Source organism: Pleurodeles waltl, chromosome 9 (genome assembly GCF_031143425.1).
Source record: "Pleurodeles waltl isolate 20211129_DDA chromosome 9, aPleWal1.hap1.20221129, whole genome shotgun sequence".
In the NCBI taxonomy this organism is placed as follows: domain Eukaryota; kingdom Metazoa; phylum Chordata; class Amphibia; order Caudata; family Salamandridae; genus Pleurodeles; species Pleurodeles waltl.
The window spans coordinates 456,795,836-456,815,682 of record NC_090448.1 but is presented as its reverse complement, the minus strand read 5'-3'; the positions used below and the strand labels follow the sequence as shown (position 1 = coordinate 456,815,682).

The window sequence follows — 19,847 nt, the reverse complement described above, 5'->3', positions numbered from 1 at the left end:
TATTTCAGCCTCTGTCTTGGGTTTCGGTGCGACTGACTCTGAGGCTGCTGGACCTCATGGCCTCTTGCATCCTGCTAGTGACGCATGCCAGATGGCATATGCAGGATCTGCAGTGGGATTTGAAGTTCCAGTGGGCGCAGCATCAGGGGAATTTCTCTGACGTGGTCCAGATCTCAGAGGGGCCTGTGAAAGACCTGCAGTGGTGGTTTTCAAATCTGCATTGGGTCCACGGCAGATCCCTCTCCTTTCCCCAACCAGATCTATCTATAGTGACAGATGCGTCACTTCTGGCTTGCGGCGGCTACATGGGAGAGGTGGAGATCAGAGGCCTCTGGTGGCGTCTGGGCTCCATATCAATCTTCTGGAGCTCCGGGCGATCAGACATGCGTTGAAAGCATTTCTTTCCTCTCTCAAAGGGAAGGTGGTGCAGGTGTTCACTGACAATACTACCACCAAATGGTAATGCAGCAAACAGGGCAGAGTAGGGTCCTGGACCTTTTGTCAGGTGGCACTATGCCTCTGGACATGGATGGAACATCAGGGCATTACCCTGGTTGTTCAACATCTGGTGGGTTCTGAACACCAGAGCAGACGAACTCAGCTGTCGATGCACAGCCGATCACGAATGGCGTCTCCATCCGGAGGTGGCGCAAGGTCTCTTTCAGCAGTGGGGAGAGCCCAGCTGTTTTGTCTCGAGTGGAACTCCAGCCTCCTTATGCCTATACCACTTCTGCCCAGAGTTCTCAAGAAGATCAGGAATGACCGGGACCAAGTCATCTTGGTGGCTCCAGACTGTACACGGAGAGCCTGGTATCCAGAGCTATTGAGCATGTCCATCGATCCTCCACTCAGACTGCCTCTTCAGGCGGATCTTCTATCAAGGCAACAGGGGAGGGCTCCAACTTGTTCATCTGACAGAGACTTCTAGTTGCAGATTCCTTACCTCATAATTGATACCCAAGCAATACTATTCTCTATAGTGGGCTGCGAACCACGATCGGACTAAAAAGTCCTGCAGGACCGAACTGCCAAAGTAGCCATCTCTGTGAACCTGACTGTACAGGCAATAGTGTTTGTTAAATGTGTGCAGGGATGCCCACGTTGCTGCCTGGCAGATGTCCAAGACCAGAAATCCATGTGCCAGCGCTGTGATTGCAGCAGTCGCTCTGGTGGAATGAGCAAGCAAACTCTCAGGGGATTGCTTCTTTGCCAAAGCGTAGCACATCTTGATGAAAAGTAGTACCCATTATGAGATGGTACTCTTTTGCACCGCCTTCCCTTTCTTTGCACCCACATATCCAACAAAGAGTTGATTGTCCACCCGTAAATGTTTGGAACGATTGAGGTAGAACGCCAAAGCTCTTTTTTGGATCCAGATGGCGGGGTCTCTCCTCTTCACAAGAAGGATGCAGGGGTGCGTAAAAAGTAGGCAAAGTGATGGGTTGCCGTACATGAAAGGGCGTGAGCACTTTAGGGAATAAGGAGGCCCTGGTATGAAGCACCACTTAGTTAGGATGGACAGGTAGAAAAGTTGGCTTGGAAAAAAGAGCTTAAAGCTCGCTCACACTGCGAGCAAAGGTGATGGGAATAAACAAAGCGGTTTTCAGTGTGAATAGCCACAAAGGACAATTATGTAGTGCCTCAAATGGAGCACACAAAGTATGTAAGTACCAGGATCAAATCCTACTGCGGCATTATGAACTGGGTAGATGGGAAATTAAGTTAGCTGGCTCTGTATATAGTATATCAAAATGAGATATAGTGTGTACAGAGTCCAGTGTATCTGCAAAGGCTTAACAGAGGCTAAAGTAGATAATACTATTGCTCTCTTTTGTGGTAGTGTGGTCGAACAGTTAGGCTTATCAGAGGGTAGTGGCAAAGCATTTGTTGTACAAACATAGTCAAGAAATGAGGCACACTCAATGACTAACTCCAGCCCAATGTTTGTGAAATACACACCCTCAGCCGCACAGCGGCGGCCGGGTGCAAACACAACATTGGGCGCCCACTGCATTCCAATTAGGGGAACCCCGGGGTTCACAAAGATGCTGCAGGATGGGTCCAGGGGGTTGGTTGGACATGTAGGCGAGGCGCCCTCTGGACGTTACTGAACCATTGGTCAGATTCCCCAAGCATCTGGAATATTGGTACGGTTGCAGTCAGTGCGCTCCTCTGGATTCAGGCTGCAGGCGCCATCGTGTTGGCCAGGAGGGGTCAACCCAGGGTGGACTCGAGGTCAGAATATCGCCTAGGGACCTTCTCTGGACCAGTGGGCCACCTGGACTTGAGCCGTGGGCTTGGGGTGCAGAGTGGGCAGGGCTCACAGATTCAGGGAGTTCTGGAGTTCTTATGGAAGGTGTCTTCTGGATAGGGCGGCTGTCCTTGGGAGTTCTTGGTCCTCTGCTGGGCAGGCAGTCCTCTAGGGGTCTGTAGACGTCGCTGATCCTGCAGGATGTGTTGCTTTTTTGGAGCAGAAGTCTTGAAGCAGCAGACAGGCTGAGAGGGATGGGGCCAAGTCAGTTGTCGTCTGGAGTCTTCATTGCTGGGGTCAGCTTTGTAGTACTTCTTCCTTCTGTCTTCTTGAGATCGCCAGGAATCTGGTGACAAAGGTTGAGGGGTGCCCCTAAATACTAGTTTTAGGGGTGCTACAGGGATCAGAGGGCAGTAGCCAAACTGCTACTGTCCCTGAGGGTGGCTACAACCTTCTACTGCTCACTCCCTTTGAGGAGGGGGACACATTCCTAAACCTATTGGTCCCTTTCCTCCAAACCAAGATGGAGGATTTTACAAGGAGGGGATCACTTCTGCTCGCCACCTTAGGGGTGGTCCTAGCTGGAGTGGTCACTCCTCCTTGTTTTACCTAATTTTCCCACCAGATCTGCTGCCAAAGTGGGGCCTGGTCCGGTACGGCGGACATCTCCACTAGCTGGAGTGCCCTGGGGGTACTAACAGGAGGCCTGCTCACCGCCAAGTGCTACAGTTCCTGTAGGGGGGGAGTGAAGCACCTCCACCCAGAGCAGGCTTTGTTTCTGTCCCCAGAGAGCACAAAGTCTCTCACCCCAAGGGGGCAGAAACTTGTCTATTAGTGGCAGGCTTGCACATACTGGTCAGCCCTGCACTAAAGGGTTGGGTAAAATCCAGGGGCCATCTGTAAGATGCCCTCTGTGTGCATTTTACAATACACACATCAGTGTGGGTTTATTGTGCTGAAGTTTGATACCAAACTTCCCAGTCTTCCTTGCGCGTCGGTCGACTTCGCAGGCGTCATTGGTGTAGTAGTCACCGTGATGACGTCTGGAGTATTGCATAGACGCCGCCGTCGTGCAGTGGCGTCAGTTTCTTTTAATGACTTTCCATGCCAAAGCGTAGAGCCACTAAGAACACTGAGATTGGTGCGCCAGAGTTAAGGACCTGAAGTGGGAATCCCTGTCCCTAGAAATCAGTTCGTAAGTGGGGAGGATGGGTGGGTCGGTAAGGGATCTGCAAGTAGAATATGTCTCTACCAGATATTTTGTTACCGAAGGTAAGTAACTTGTACATCTGATAGAGACTTCTAGTTGCAGATTCCTTACCTTAGAATAGATACCCAAGCAATGCCATCCTCGGTTGTCTGCTGCAAACCAGGATCATACTAGTAAGTCCTGCAGGACCAAACTACCAAAGTAGCCGTCCTGACGGACCTGACTGTCCAGGCAGTAGTGTTTTGAAAAATTGTGTAGGGATGCCCACGTAGCTGCCTGGCAGAAATCTAGGACAGGAACTCCGCGTGCTAACACAGTGGAAGTAGCAGTCGCTCTGGTGGAATGACTGCTCAAGCCCTCAGGGGGTTGCTTCTTGGCTAAAGCGTAGCACATTTTGATGCAAAGAAGTACCCACTGAGAGATGGTAAGTTCTTGCACAGCCTTCCCTTTTTTTGCACCCACATACCCAACAAAGAGTTGATCGTCCACCCGAAAATCTTTAGTACGATTAAGATAGAATGCTGTAGAAAGTTAGCTCTGTATATACTATCTCAAAGTGAGAGATAGTGTACAGGGTTCCCCTTAGAGTTTGATAGTGGCAAAATTAGACAATACTATTGCTCTAATTTGTGGTAGTGTGGTCGAGCAGCAGGCTTATCAGAGGGTAGTCTAAAGCATTTGTTGTACACACACAGGCAAAAAATGAGGAGAACACACTCAAAGACTTAACTCCAGACCAATAGTTTTTTATATAGAAAAATATTATTTTCTTAATTTATTTTAGAACCACAAGTTCAAGATTTGAAGTAAATACATACGATGCAAGGTACTCCACACAGGTAAGTTAGGAAGTTTGAATTAGAGCAATGACATATACAGTTTTTGTTAAAATGGCAATAAGCTATTTTAAAAGTAGATAGTACAAAAATCAACAGTTCCTGGGGGAGGTAAGTATTGGTTAGATTGTGAGGTAAGTAAGACACTTACAAGGCTCAGTTCCTGGGCATAGGCAACCCCAAAGTTACCACACCAGTAGCTCATGGCCAGTCAGGTGCAGAGGTCAAAGAGGTGCCCATAACACATAGGCGCTTATGGAGAACAGGGGTGCTCCGGTTCCAGTCTGCCAGCAGGTAAGTACCTGCGTCCTCGGGGGCAGACCAGGGGGCTTTTGTAGAGCACTGGGGGGGACAGAAGTAGGCATACAAAACACACCCTCAGCGGCACAGGAGCGGCTGGGTGCAGTGTGCAAAGGAGGCGTCGGGTTTTGTATTGGTTTCAATGGAGCGACCCGTGGGTCACTCTAGCGGTGCAGGTAGGCACAGGGGGGGCTTCTAGCGCCAGCCACTACCTGGGCTAGGCAGCGGGTCGCCTGGGGGTCACTCCTGCACTGAGGTTCGGTTCCTTCAGGTCCTGGGGGCTGCGGTTGCAGTGCTTGGTCCAGGCGTCGGGTCCGTAGTTACTGGCAGTCGCGTTCAGTGGGAGCCTCTGGAGTATCTCTGCATTTGTCGCTGTGTGGGTCCAGGGGGGGGTCGTCTCGGTGTACTCACGGTGTCGCAGTCGCTGGGGAGTCCTCCCTGTGGTGTTGGTTCTCTGGATCTCGAGCCGGGGGCGTCGGGTGCAGAGTGTTGAGTCTCACGCTTCCGACGGGAAGAATGAGGTCTTTAACGTTGTCGAAAAGTTGCACGTTTGTTGCCGGTTGTTGAGCAGAGCCACTACTCACAGGAGTTTCTTGGTTCTGGGGGTCAGGGCAGTCCTCTGAGGCTTCAGAGGTCGCTGGTCCCTGTTGGATGCGTTGCTGGTTGCAGGTTTTCGAGTCAGGAGACATGCCGGTAGGGCTGGGGCCAAAGCAGTTGTTGTCTCCGTCGTCTCTGCAGTGCTTGCAGGTCAGCAGTCCTGCTTCTTGTTTCAGGTTGCAGGAGTCTGATTTCCTGCGTTCTTGGGTGCTCCTTTTAGGGGTCTGTTTAGGTCTGGGGGCTGTAGCCAATGGCTAATGTCCAGGAGCGTGGCTACACCCTCTTTGTGCCTCCTTCCTGAGGGGAGGTGGGCACATCCCTAATCCTATTGGGGGAATCCTCCCAAACCAAGATGGAGGATTTCTAAAGGCAGGTGTCACCTCAGGGCACCTTGGGGCTGTCCTGACTGGTGGGTGACTCCTCCTTATTTTTCTCATTAACTCCTCTGGACTTGGCTCCAAAAGTGGGGGCTGTGTCTAGAGGGGTGGGCATCTCCACTAGCTGGGATGCCCTGGGGTGCTGTAACAAAAGTCATGAGCTTTTGAGGCTCACCGCCAGTTCCTGCAGGAGGAGGTGAGAAGCACCTCCACCCATTGCAGGCTTTGTTTCTGTCCTCAGAGAGCACAAAGGCTCTCACCCCAGGGGGTCAGAATCTCGTCTCAGTGGCAGGCTGACTAGTGAGTCCTGCACTGAAGGATTGGGTAAATTACAGTGGGCATCTTCTAAGATGCCCTCTGTGTGCATTTTGTAATAAATTCAACACTGGCATCAGTGTGGGTTTATTTTCTGAGAAGTTTGATACCAAACTTCCCTGTACTCAGTGTAGCCATTATGGAACTGTGGAATTTATTTTGGAATATAAAAAAAAATATATCGGGTCTGACTGCTACTTGACAATTTAGAGCTGCCTTAGATCACAGAGCACCACCAAGCCTCTGTTGGAAGTGCCTGCATTGACACCAGTTGACCTCATTCAGAGCTGCCAAAATCCACTTTGGAATTTTGCTCAACTGAAGACATTACTGGTTGCTAGCATGGCCGCCAATGTCTGTACTATGGTTGACGGCACACCGCTGACTCTGGATCAGACTTACGCTTCCTACACCACTTCCTATTGAAGACTCTGGTTGCTTTTACCAAAGCCGGATAACAAGTCAAGGCCCCTTCCGAAGTTAAATTGAGTATGGATGGATGCTCTCTTTATCTCTGATTCTCATGCCATATAGATACTTTAGTTGTTCCACACACTGCTGACAATTGTAATGAATCTCCTTCTTCTCTATTTTACTGATGATGGCCTCTCTATTGATTTGCAAAATGTTAGTAACTTGTATACCCCTCCTGACGTGAAGTGGGACACTTTTGGTCCTCTCACTGAGGAAGATCTTTCTTTAACAGCAGTTATCCAAAAAGCAGCTGAAGCACTTGTTTGCAGAGATTCAGCAACCTGCTTTTTCTACTTTAAAACCTCTTCTAACATTTAATGCGTCCCTCTTGGACTTCATGGTAGCCGCTTGGATGAGGGTCTACAACTGACTCAACGCTGCAGCACTTTAAAACTAAGCCACAGCACACTCAATGCATTTGGTGTTTCAGCCAATTTCACCAGCAATACATGAAGTTCCAAGGATTTTCCAGGGTCCAGCAATATTGTCGGTAGGAGTCTCTCAGCCAGTTGAGCAGGTACAGTAGTTTTCTTCACAGTTTTAGGAGCCTGATTGCTACATTGATGTTGGTTCTTTGTTCAACAACACTAGCACTGACTCTGGATCCACTGTGCCGTCCCCTCAACAATGCAAAGACTCAAGTCTTTTGGCCAAAGCTAGTGAAAATGTCAAGGCCTCTTTGGTGGATAATCCCTTATGTGAACCTCTGGATATACCCAATATTTTGCTCTGATTCTGATACCATGGTGAATCAGTGTTGGAGTACATTAAGCCACGTTATGATGCGCTCTCTGGGTTTGTTGTCCCTGTCAGTTCTGCAAGCAGTAAAGGACGTTTCAAAAGTTTTCCAGGGCTCAGTTCTTTCATTAGTGAGAACTTCTGATGCATTTCAGTGTCCACTGAGGTTGTTTTAAGTTTTGAGCTTAGGGCTGTTTCAGGGTAAGCAAAACCAGCTGCAGCATTCCCAATCAATTTTCCTTCTCTTTAGCAATAAATCACTTTTGTGCACCCTGACGTTAACTCAAGCACCCACCAACCCTAAAATATTTTTTCATCATGTACCAATTTGTTCCTCATGCAGAAATAGGCCAGGAGTGTAACTTCTGTTACTTTTTGGTTTGCATGGATTGGTGGGGGCAAGGGACATTTCCACCAGAAGGAGACACTTAAGATGCTCTTGCTTGCTCTAATCCTGTAGCCCTTGAATTGCGAGGATTTACCTAATAATTATTGTCATGTGTTGGTCCTGCAGTCCTACAGAAAGTATCTGTATAGTGGTGGGTTTCAATCACCACAAGTTTGTGGTACTTCCTTTTGTCCTGATGTAAGCCTTTCTGTTCTTTAAAATTCTCATACTGGTGATCACAGCTCATCTGCAAGCTTCTGGGTTGTGTATTTTCCTATACCTTGATGGATAGCACTTGAAGTAGTGATTACTACAGCTGGTGTTTTATCACCTCCAGAGAAAGATCTTGATGTTAGATCTGACGTTTTTGATTAGCTATCCAAAGTCCCACCTCCAGTCCACGCACAATTTGTTTTTCTTTCACATATTTCTTTCAGGATCATTCTTAGGGTGTTCCTTGTGCAGAATGAGTCTCGGTTATTCACATCATAATACTGATGTCTTGGGTGGGGGATTCTGGCATTATGTCCTGAAACTGTTGAGACTCACTGCATCCTTTATCCAGCTTGTTCTGCACATTCATTTGTGCATGTGGGCCTTTCAGTGCTGTCTCTGTTTTGAATGACACAACACTGGGGAAACGTTCAGACAGGATACTAATTTTCTTGTAAGTGGCATGAGAGCAGTAGTTGTGGTAACTAATGCGTGATCATCTGGCCTACAAAACCTTTTGTCCTCAGTTGGTTGTGGATGTAGTAGATACTTCTTCCTTCATCTGTGAAAGTTATGTGGAGAACTCTGAGATTTTGAGTCTATGGTCTCTTATGAAGCAGAGTTGCCATATTCTGCTAAAGGACTTTGAGATTATTTTGGCCCTCAAGTTGTCTGGAATCTCTGACTGTGTTCAGGCAGTCCCCGTTCTTTCAAACACCACAACCACCATGTGATGTACCAGCAACAGACCAGTGTGGGCTCTCATCTCTTTTGCCTGGAAGTACTGTAGTTGTGACAATTGGCTGCTCTTCACATGTCTTGCAGTCTTTGTGTCATCTGGCAGGCCTTCTGAATATGAGACTGGGCAGTCTGGGCAGACATCATCCTGCCCCTCACAAGTGGTGTCTCCATCCACTTGTGGTTTAGTCCATCTTCACCCTTTGGGTTGTCCCTCAGTCAGTCATGTATCATACTTTCGATAATACTCATTGCCTACAATTGTGTGCCTTGTAGTTTTCATTGTACCATGCACTGGGTGGTTTATTCTGCTTGAGATTGCATTTCTGTGCATTACATATTTCACTGTGCTGCAGGACTTCACTTCCACCTGATTGGGCATGGATGGTTTGGTCTTTGGGTTTCTACCCGGATTGATTATTCTCCTCCTCCTACTCAGCAAGGACCTCATTGTGCAGTGAGGAGAGGGAAGTACTCTACCCAAATCTTCCTATCCTCCACCTTCTTCCTTGTAGATTCAGTGACCAAATTTAAGTGTCTTTGATATCTCCTAAGAGTTTTGAGATTGTTGTCCATGTTACTCCCCATCCCTCCACAAAACTGTTAATTCTGACTGCGGGTCACACTTTGTATTGTGGTATACTCTGCAAAATGTTGATCCTTTCAGGACCGTTGTGTTAATCGACTGTGCCTTGGTTTTGCTGGTGGCAAGACAAATAAGATGGTTCAGATGAGGATGATTTCCTAATGGATTTTACCATGCGTTACGTTGTGCGGTATCTTTAAGAATCCTCCCTTGCAGAAATCAGGGTGCATCTTGTCAAGGCAAAGGCTGCCTTCTCAGTGCCTTCCTCAGATAGTCCTCTTCTGGATTTTGGATTCAGGTGTATGAATGGCAGACAACCCATGCCAGAGAGCATTCATTAAGCAACGGAATAGCATTCTAGTCCCCCAGTCCTCTGACACCACGAGAAGATGAACATTTCAAATATAGCCATATGCCGGGAACAGTCTAAACGTCTATGCAGCACCCCTGCTATTGTTGAACGTCTTGAGGGTGCTGAGTGCAGCACTAATAGAAACTCCTGAATGATTGACACTTTATGGAAGTTATTTCAATGGAGTGATAAATGGGAAAATGGATAGGCATAGTAAAAATTAAGTCCAGAGGTGCTAACTCACCTATCATTCTTGGTAGCTGCAAATGGGCTTAGCAGTATATAGTGCTCACCCCACTCTCAATGTGGGGTCTTCACCTGCTTATCTGGTGAAATAATTCTCTGGTATTGACTCTTTATTGGTCCCAGCGACTGACCATCATAATCAGTAGCGCTCAAAAGGGCTCTTGGACCCGGCCAATACAGATGTGTCATGTAAAAATGTGGTGGCTGCGAAATGAAAAGTTTTTAAAGGCCTTAAGATTGCAATCTTAACAAAACTTCCAAATTAATATTGGATCAGTACAATACACTGCAACACTCTGAGAAGCATTAAAATTAGAGGTAATTTAATGCATAGCTAGCCTGAAGAAATAGAAAAAAGCCAATTCACATGACAGAATTGATAATGATGAAAGCTAAGAAGATATGCTTTGCCTCTTAAAGCAGACTCTCCAACCTTGGGGACAAAGCTAGTGAACTGACCTACTGACTGAGCACTAAAGGAGACCCACAAAGAACTATAGACTAATATAAACAGTGGATGAGTGGGTGTCTACGTCTTCCAGTGGGAATAGTTGAAGAGTTTGTCCTTTTATATATAGACCAGGATAGTTCTGGACCACTGGTGTAGTTGGAATGTTTGTGGTCTCACTGCCTGTGCTAGTACTTGCAGAGCATGAGACTCCAATACTTAAAAATTATGGCTGAAGGGATCCCTGAAGTGATCAGTCTGATGGAGTGAGTGAAAACCCCAGACCCAGACCATGGCCCCTAGTTAAATTAAACAAGGCTAACACATTCTTGCTCACAAAGCATCTATTGGCACTGCACAGAGCATCCAAAGAGATGGTCAGGTAACCCCAGGACATAAGGGAGGCCGTCGCCATAATGATGCCTAAAACTGGCCAAGATTTAGAACAATGTGTATTATATGAATTGATTTCACTGCTCAATATGAAAATAAAAATGGCTCCCTGAGCCTTTATGTCCAGAATTGTTTGAGTTTCCGTTTAGTGCATTGCATTTAATTACTTTTAAAATATTGAACTTGTGTGCCTTTCCAACTACTGGATGTAATTGGTGCAGATTTGTGTTGTATTATACTTTCAAAAATATTTGGAACCTTCAGTCCTCTTTCTCCAAGGAAAGCTTTCTATGGTAGTCAATAAAACCAAAACTAAATGATCAGATTTTTGGAGTTATTTCTCGGTATTATGCACAATGAGGACTGAATCATGTCAATTTGTTAGTTCGAGGAATTTGCTCTCATTAGTACCAAGTGAATAGAATTTAGGGCAATGTATTTATCTTCACATTATTATATAACATATAAATCATAAAATGTATAATGCTATCTGTAGTCCTTCTATTTCATTGGGTCATTGAGCAGGGAACAGAAGCAAACATTTTAAGTTGGAAAAGCTAGAGGGCAATTGGATGGGACTTTTCTACGGTTATTCTCTCGCCACCAGTCTGCAAGGAGATTAGTTGACCATTACGTTTTTTTGCAGCATTCAGAACTGTAGTTAGTTTGGTTCGGATCTGGTGCTGGAATTGAATGTGTTTTACAGGTAAACGCCTTAAATATGCAGGGATCTGCCAAAATATTTTAACTATTAGTATTTTAACCCCTGGGGACCCCATCCTTGGCATTTATTCTTGTTTTTTAAGGAGAGGGGGGAGCATGTCCTCCCTCAAGAGCAAGTAGTTTTTGAAGACCACCTCAGCAGGAGGCATCAACCGGTACATGAGTGGCAAATCCACCCACAAGTCCTACAAATGTACTGCTGGGAAACTCTCATAATAGACCCCTTTTGCCACTCTCGAAAACACAAAATGCCAAAACTTTGCCAACGGATAACCACATCCCCAATCCAAGGGCAATGTGTTATGAATCAACTGTTCAGGTATATTTACTTACTCTTTCCCTCTTTCCCTTACTCTTTCCCTGTCTTCTCCTCATCCCATATGTTGTCAGGCAGGTGTCAACAAATCTAATCCTAATTGCACCAGCATGGACCTTAATCCTAACTCCACCAGCATGGACTATAACACTAATTGCACCAAAATGAGGCAGACATGATTCTGTGTGCTTCTAGAGATGTCTATCAGTCCTCACAAGAAGCTTACACTATGACTGGACTTTTTTTTACTCAGCATTAGGGTCATCTCGGACAAAAGAATCTCAAAGAACGGTACCTAGTAATTTGGCTCCAGATTACCTAGAGTTTGCATACCTCAATTCCCCACAATAATGCATGGTAATTATGTGGGAGGCTACCACAATTCATGCTTGCTGTGCAGCAAAATGCAAAAGGATTCCGCAGTACTGCTTCTTTTAGCACAGATCCCTTTACAGTTTTTGTGCAGGAGATCATTTCCTACCATCTACACCTTTATAATGCAGGCCTAACATACACATACATACAACTACACCTCGCTGCAATTGAGATGTACCTTCAAAACAGACATTTTTCCAAGTTTTTTAGGGTACCTGTCTTCAAAGCTTACTTAAGGATTTCCCCCCATGACCATCACCTCCCCGGAACGATTTGTGTTATAGGGAGACACACCCCGAGGACCACCACCTCCCTGCAGCAAAATGGTTTATTTGCGTTGGGAGGCCTGAGGGCCTCCCACACAGCCCTGACGGCCTCCCCTGTAGCCCCGGGGACCACCACCTCCACCGGGCGATAGATAATAAATGTGCAGAGCCTGTGTCCCACCTGTGGACCACCACCTCCCCAGAGCAAAATGCTTTACTTGTGTGGGAGAGGCCTGATGTCCTCCCTGACAACCCCGGGGTCCACCAACTCCCCAAGGTGATGGATAAAATATGTTCAGGGGGTTTGCCTGCCCCCCCTGCAAACCGGGCATTATTAAAATTCAGTGGAGGGGGGCCGTGTGCCCCCCAGTGGGATTTGTCAAACAGCTTCCGCTGTCAGAAAGCAGAGTATTTATCTGTTTCCCAGCACACATAAATGGATGAAAACATTGCTCCTGCAAGCAGGGAGCTGCTATTTAAACCAGCTCCCTGCATGTGGGGGCAATGTTGGCTACTGCAGGACATGGGGAGTTGCCTAAGACCGCGGGGTCCTTGAGACTCTGCCCGCGGTCCCCTTGAGACTCCGCCCGCGGTCCCCTCTCTCTCTCGCTCTCTTCCCCCAACCCCGCCCAATACCCCATAATGGGATGGAAGAGAGAAAAAGAGAGATTGTCACTGCGTTGGTCTCTCCATGCAATGACTTCAAAGTGTCAAACTAGCAAGATGTTTGGTACGAATGTTATTATTATGTTTGCATGCATAGCCAAACCGAGTCACTTCTAGCCTAATGGTCAAGGTCTTGTGCTGTGATTCAGTATGCTGAAGGTTCAAATCCTAGGATCGATTGGCAGTGTGTTTGTTTATTCACTAGAGTTTTGAATGTTAAACATTCCTGGTGATGGAACATTCATGTTTCTTTTTTTTCCAATCGCATGTGTGGGTTGAATGTTATAGGTACGTCTGGTAAGCAGTTACCTATGGCCTAAAGGTTAAGGTCGCACACCCTCACACTGAAAGTTGAAGGTTCTACTCTAGGTGTGCCCAAGGTCATTTTCCTTCTTTAATTTCTTTTAAACTTCAAAAGTACAAGGTCCATACTGAGAGGTGATCTAACTCTTTTTAATCGACAAATACATTTTTCTTTTCAATTTGTCCAGAAATCTCATTCCAAGTATATCATTCATCAAAGCCTAAAAACTCTGTTTCTCTCCCTCTTTCAATCTTTCGCCAACTCACACCCCCACTCAGAACTGTATGCACCCACTCACAGACCCACACACTCACCCACTCACAGAACCACTCAAACTCAAGCTCCCACTCACAGCTGCACTCAGCCCCTCACACACCCACTGAGACCCACTCCGACTCACACCCACTCACAGACCCACTGAAACCCTCATGCACCCACTCAGAGACCCACAGAGACACTGATCACCCACTCACAGACCCACACAGACTCTGACCACCCACTCACAGACCCAGTAAGAGACAGATGCACCCATTCTCACACTCAGATGGACACTCTCACAGGCACCCTTACACCCATGCACTCTGTCACACCTATTCTCACACCCAAAGAGACAGGCCGTGGCCAACTGCTGCTACACACGGCCTTCAGCAGTGTGTTGTATGTGGTTGGGTGGGGGGCGTTGACTGCGGCATCTGGCCACAGGCCAGGCCATGCGGCCAACCCCTGTGGCACACGGCCAAAGGCCATGTGCGGCGCAGGTTTGGGTGGTTATAGGGGATGGCTGCAGGGCCTGGTTGGCCGTGCACCGCTGTGGTTGGATTAACGTAAAGTAATAGAAATTACTTTATGTTGGAAAAAAAAATGAAATTCACTGGAAAACAACAAAGGTTACAGGAATGTTATAGTTAGGAAAAAAAATAATAATAATAAAGTCACTTAAAAAACCAAAGGTAACAGGGACGTAATAGTTAAGCTCACATTTTAAACGTACAAAACCATTGAAATTCACCTGTTATAGTAAGTTATCTTAAGTAACTGTAACACATGCCCTAAGGTAACTATAACTTGAGCCCTCTCATTGCACTGCTAATTACACCACAAATTACGGCATTCATGTCATCTTTGACACCATCATTGATAATATCAATGTAATATTTGCAGTACATTTTTGACGAAAAAGAATGTGTATGGCAGGGGCGAGCGTTATAGCTACCTTAGGGCATGAGTTACAGTTAATTGAGATAATTCTAACTATAACAGATTAATTTCTATGGTTTTGTACATTTAAAATGTAAGCCTAACCACAATATCCCTGTAACCTTTGTTTTTTAGACTGAATAAATATGGATATACATTCATATATATTCTTCTAACCTTTAATTTTAAGCTCTTAAGAAAATGTATTGACTTAAACAGTTTTGAAGTAGCAAAACCAATTGGGTACACTCTTCTTTAATCATTTCTATCTGATGATCATGAACTAATTGTGTTTTGTTTTGTGCAGGCTTGGCAAGCATGCAGAGAAAAAGGAGAATTGAGGCGCTCCAAGGTTTGTTAATTATTTTTTGTATTCTGCATGCTTGTTTACAGCGCTGTTGATTTCATTTTATAAGGAAGATGTTTGCATTTGTTTTTATATTCAGGCACAAATATAGTGTGGAACTTCCCTTTAGTATTCACTCAGCCCCAATTAGCTGTTACCTCTCTCTTGGTAAACTAAAGGTGTATTGCATTTTTTTCTTTTGCCAGTGTTGGTTCGCAATTTTGAGTTTTGACATTGATTTTTTTTTTTTCAGTTTTCGTTTAGGGCATTGCGTTTCGTTACTTTTAAAATGTTTAACTTGTGTGCCTTTCCAACTACTGGATGTACTTAGTGCAGATTTGCGTTGCACTCTGCTTTAACCCCTTCGCTGCCAGGCCTTTTCCCCCTCCTGTGCCGAGCCTTTTTTTGGCTATTTGGAGCAGTTCGCGCTTAGGCCCTCATAACTTTTTGTTCACATAAGCTACCCACGCCAAATTTGTGTCCTTTTTTTCCAACATCCTAGGGATTCTAGAGGTACCCAGACTTTGTGAGTTCCCCAGAAGGAGGCCAAGACATTAGCCAAAAAACAGTGAAAATTTCTTTTTTTTCAAAAAAATTGGGAAAATGGGCTGCAGAAGAAGGCTTGTGGTTTTTTCCCTGAAAAGGGCATCAACAAAGGGTTTGCGGTGATAAAATCACCAGCTTTCAGGAACAGGCAGCCTTGAATCAGAAAACCCAATTTTTCAACACAATTTTGGCATTTTACTGGGACATACCCCATTTTTACGATTTTTTGTGCTTTCAGCCTCCTTCCAGTCAGTGACAGAAATGGGCATGAAACCAACGCTGGATCCCAGAAACCGCAACATTTTTGAAAAGTAGACAAAAATCTGAATTCAGCAAGGGGTCATTTGTGTAGATCCTACAAGGGTTTCCTACAGAAAATAACAACTGAAAAAGAAATATTTTGAAATTGAGGTGAAAAAAACATCAATTTTTCTCTACGTTTTACTCTGTAACTTTTTCCAGCAATGTCAGATTTTCAAAAGCAATATACCGTTACGTCTGCTGGACTCTTCTGGTTGCGGGGATATATAGGGCTTATAGGTTCATCAAGAACTCTAGCTACCCAGAGCCAATAAATGACCTGCACCCTGCAGTGGGTTTTCAATCTATGCCGGGTATACAGCAATTCATTTGCTGAAATATAAAGAGTAAAAAATAGCTATCAAGAAAACCTTTGTATTTCCAAAATGGGCACAAGATAAGGTGTTGAGAAGCAGTGGTTATTTGCACATCTCTGAATTCCGGGGTGCCCATACTAGCATGTGAATTACAGGGCATTTCTCAAATAGACGTCTTTTTTACACACTGTCTTACATTTGGAAGGAAAAAATGTAGAGAAAGACAAGGGGCCATAACACTTGTTTTGCTATTCTATGTTCCCCCAAGTCTCCCGATAAAAATGATACCTCACTTGTGTGGGTAGGCCTAGCGCCCGCGACAGGATATGCCCCAAAACACAACGTGGACACATCACAGAAAACAGAGGTGTTTTTTGCAAAGTGCCTACCTGTAGATTTTGGCCTGTAGCTCAGCCGCCACCTAGGGAAACCTACCAAACCTTTGCATTTCTGAAAACTAGAGACCTAGGGGAATCCAAGATGGGGTGACTTGTGTGGCTCGGACCAGGTTCTGTTACCCAGAATCCTTTGCAAACCTCCAAATGTGGCTAAAAAAACACATGTTCCTCACATTTCTGTGGCAGAAAGTTCTGGAATCTGAGAGGAGCCACGAATTTCCTTCCACCCAGCGTTCCCCCACGTCTCCCGATAAAAATGATACCTCACTTGTGTGGGTAGGCCTAGCGCCCGCGACAGGAAACGCCCCAAAGCGCAACGTGGACACAGCCAAATTGGTGAAGGAAAACAGAGGTGTTTTTTGCAAAGTGCCTACCTGTAGATTTTGGCCTGTAGCTCAGCCGCCACCTAGGGAAACCTACCACACCTGTGCATTTCTGAAAACTAGAGACCTAGGGGAATCCAAGATGGGGTGACTTGTGTGGCTCGGACCAGGTTCTGTTACCCAGAATCCTTTGCAAACCTCAAAATTTGGCTAAAAAAACACATGTTCCTCACATTTCTGTGGCAGAAAGTTCTGGAATCTGAGAGGAGCCACGAATTTCCTTCCACCCAGCGTTCCCCCACGTCTCCCAATAAAAATGATACCTCACTTGTGTGGGTAGGCCTAGCGCCCGCGACAGGAAACGCCCCAAAGCGCAACGTGGACACAGCCAAATTGGTGAAGGAAAACAGAGGTGTTTTTTGCAAAGTGCCTACCTGTAGATTTTGGCCTGTAGCTAGGCCGCCACCTAGGGAAACCTACCAAACCTGTGCATTTCTGAAAACTAGAGACCTATGGGAATACAAGATGGGGTGACTTGTGTGGCTCGGACCAGGTTCTGTTACCCAGAATCCTTTGCAAACCTCAAAATGTGGCTAAAAAAACACATGTTCCTCACATTTCTGTGGCAGAAAGTTCTGGAATCTGAGAGGAGCCACGAATTTCCTTCCACCCAGCGTTCCCCCACGTCTCCCGATAAAAATGATACCTCACTTGTGTGGGTAGGCCTAGCGCCCGCGACAGGAAACGCCCCAAAGCGCAACGTGGACACATCACATTTTTTCATTGAAAACAGTGCCTACCTGTAGATTTTGGCCTCTAGCTCAGCCGGCACCTAGGGTAACCTACCAAACCTGTGCATTTCTGAAAACTAGAGACCTAGGGGAATCCAAGATGGGGTGACTTGTGTGGCTCGGACCAGGTTATGTTACCCAGAATCCTTTGCAAACCTCAAATTCTGTCTAAAAAAACACACATTCTCCACACATTCCGGTGACAGAAAGTTCTGGAATCTGAGTGGAGCCACAAATTTCCTTCCACCCAGCGTTCCCCCAAGTCTCCCGATAAAAATGATACCTCACTTGTGTGGGTGGGCCAGGTGCCTGCAACAGAATAAGGCCCAAAACTTGTAGAGATAGAGGGGATAGCACAGCAAGTTTATAAGGACATATTCTTTTATACATCTTTAGACTGACTCTGCTTTGGGGACCCACATAAGTGAGGTGTCATTTTACTTGGGAGGCTGAGGGGAACACTGGGGAGTAGGAATTTTGTGCTGGAGTGGTGATCCTACGAAGAAAGCACATTGAGGTTTACAGAGGAGTCTGGGTAAGAAAATGTTGGGTGATCCACGCAAGCCACACCTCCCTGGACTCCTTGGGGTGTCTAGTTTTATAAAATGTCTGGGTTTGGTAGGTTTCCCTAGATGAAGGCCGCACACAGGACCAAAAACATAGGTGCCCTCTCCCCCCCAAACACAGGTAGTTTTGTAATATATCGTTTTGATGTGCCCACATACGTCCGTGATGTGCCAAACACTAACATTTTGAAAAGAAACACAGTTAGGTTATGTGAAAAAGACCCCTCACCCACCAACCAAGTTGGTGGCATGCTTCATCATCGGGGTCCCACCTGAGGCACCTAGCGTGTCACAGGTGTGCTGCGACGCCTGATTACAGCGGAGCAGGTTTTGACATTTTTACCACACATACTGGTTGGATTTGGCACGAGGGTGAGTGATGGTTCAGTGGATCAAATTTTACTAACAAGAGCTTTCACAAAAATGAAATGCACTGTTAGTAACTGAAAGGCAAAAAACTGAACCAATGACTCACAGCTCGTGAGCTGTAAAGCCGCGACAAGGCACCAACCGCTTTACAGTCCATTCACACAACTTTCATACATGACACACACAAGGCCATTCACACCGCCAGCCACGGGCCCAGCACATTACAACACTCACATCGACAGACAGCGCCACTCAAGGGCCCATCACTTACATACGCCCACGTGCCTGATACAACAATCACACCAGCTGATGGGAGTGTGTGGACTGGTGTTTGGCTGGCAGTGTGTTGCAGTAGCCAACAGCAAGTCAATATGTACACTCTCAGCCAAGCCCCACTCCACCCACAATGGCATCATTTTTTTTTTTTTTAACAGAGGAACCACCCCTAACTAAGTAGAAAGAATTACAAAACTACAAACACAAAAGCTCTAACTGAGAACATGACAGAAATGCTAACCATGAAACTAAACACATGAAAATACAAAACAGACATGAGTTTACACTCATGGTTGTTCCCAGAAATTCTTCTGGGTGTGGTAATTCTTAAAACAAGCAGTACATTCGAGACTCCCTCCGGATACCTCTTCGAAAACACACTCTACATTTCTTAGCTGGAAAGTCTTTTTTGGGTGTGGGAGGAATGTGCTCAGCAAAGTGGCGATCTTTCAATCTAGCCACATCCTCCACCACTGCTTCTCTAGGAACTCTGGCCTGTTCCACCACAATAAGGCTCTCTATCACTGACTCCTGAAATTTCACAAATGTCATCTTTGAGTCTGGAGACCTATCCCTAAACACAATAAAAGCATTGAAGGTTGCTAAGTGGAAGAGGTGAAGTGCTAACTTCTTATACCAAACGTAAGACTTACGAATAGCAGTATAAGGTTCCAACCTCTGGTCAACTCTATCTACACCTCCCATGTGCTTATTATAATCTAAAATGCACACAGGTTTGCGCACTTCAGCAACCTGGCCCCAAACAGTCACAGGGGAAGTACTCTCATCATGGATGGTACTTAGCATGTAGACATCCCTCTTATCTGAAAATTTCAAAGCTAGCAGCTCCTCGTTCCGCAAGGCACAGCACTGTCCTCTTTCAAGTTTTTTACAGACAAGCTCCCTTGGATAGCCTTTCCGGTTAGAACGGATTGTGCTACAAGCAACTGTGTCCACTCTAAACAATTCTTTGAACAGTTGCACACCAGTGTAGAAGTTATCTACATACAAATGGTGACCTTTGTTGAACAGTCGTCTACCAAGATCCCACACAATTTTCTCAGTAACTCCAAAAGTGGGAGGACAACCAGGGGGGTCAATATTGGAATCCCTACCAGTGTACACACGGAAACTATACACATATCCTGTCCTACTTTCAGACAGCATATACAATTTAATTCCATATCGTGCCCTTTTGCTAGGAATGTACTGCCTAAAAAACAAACGACCCTTGAAGAGGACCAAAGACTCGTCCACACTTAACTCTTTGCCTGGAACATAGACCTCCGAAAACCGATCTACAAAA

The 19,847-nt window shown here is 45.8% G+C and overlaps 1 protein-coding gene across 1 annotated transcript in view; it reads left to right on the top strand.

Annotated features, from left to right (window-relative positions):
* Nucleotides 1-19,847, top strand: part of TDRD9 (tudor domain containing 9) — a 2,107,755-nt gene that overhangs the window by 1,136,987 nt on the left and 950,921 nt on the right. The window contains exon 19 of the mRNA XM_069207577.1: nucleotides 14,617-14,661. Within this exon, the coding sequence (XP_069063678.1) occupies nucleotides 14,617-14,661 (45 nt within the window). The remainder of the gene's footprint in view (nucleotides 1-14,616; nucleotides 14,662-19,847) is intronic.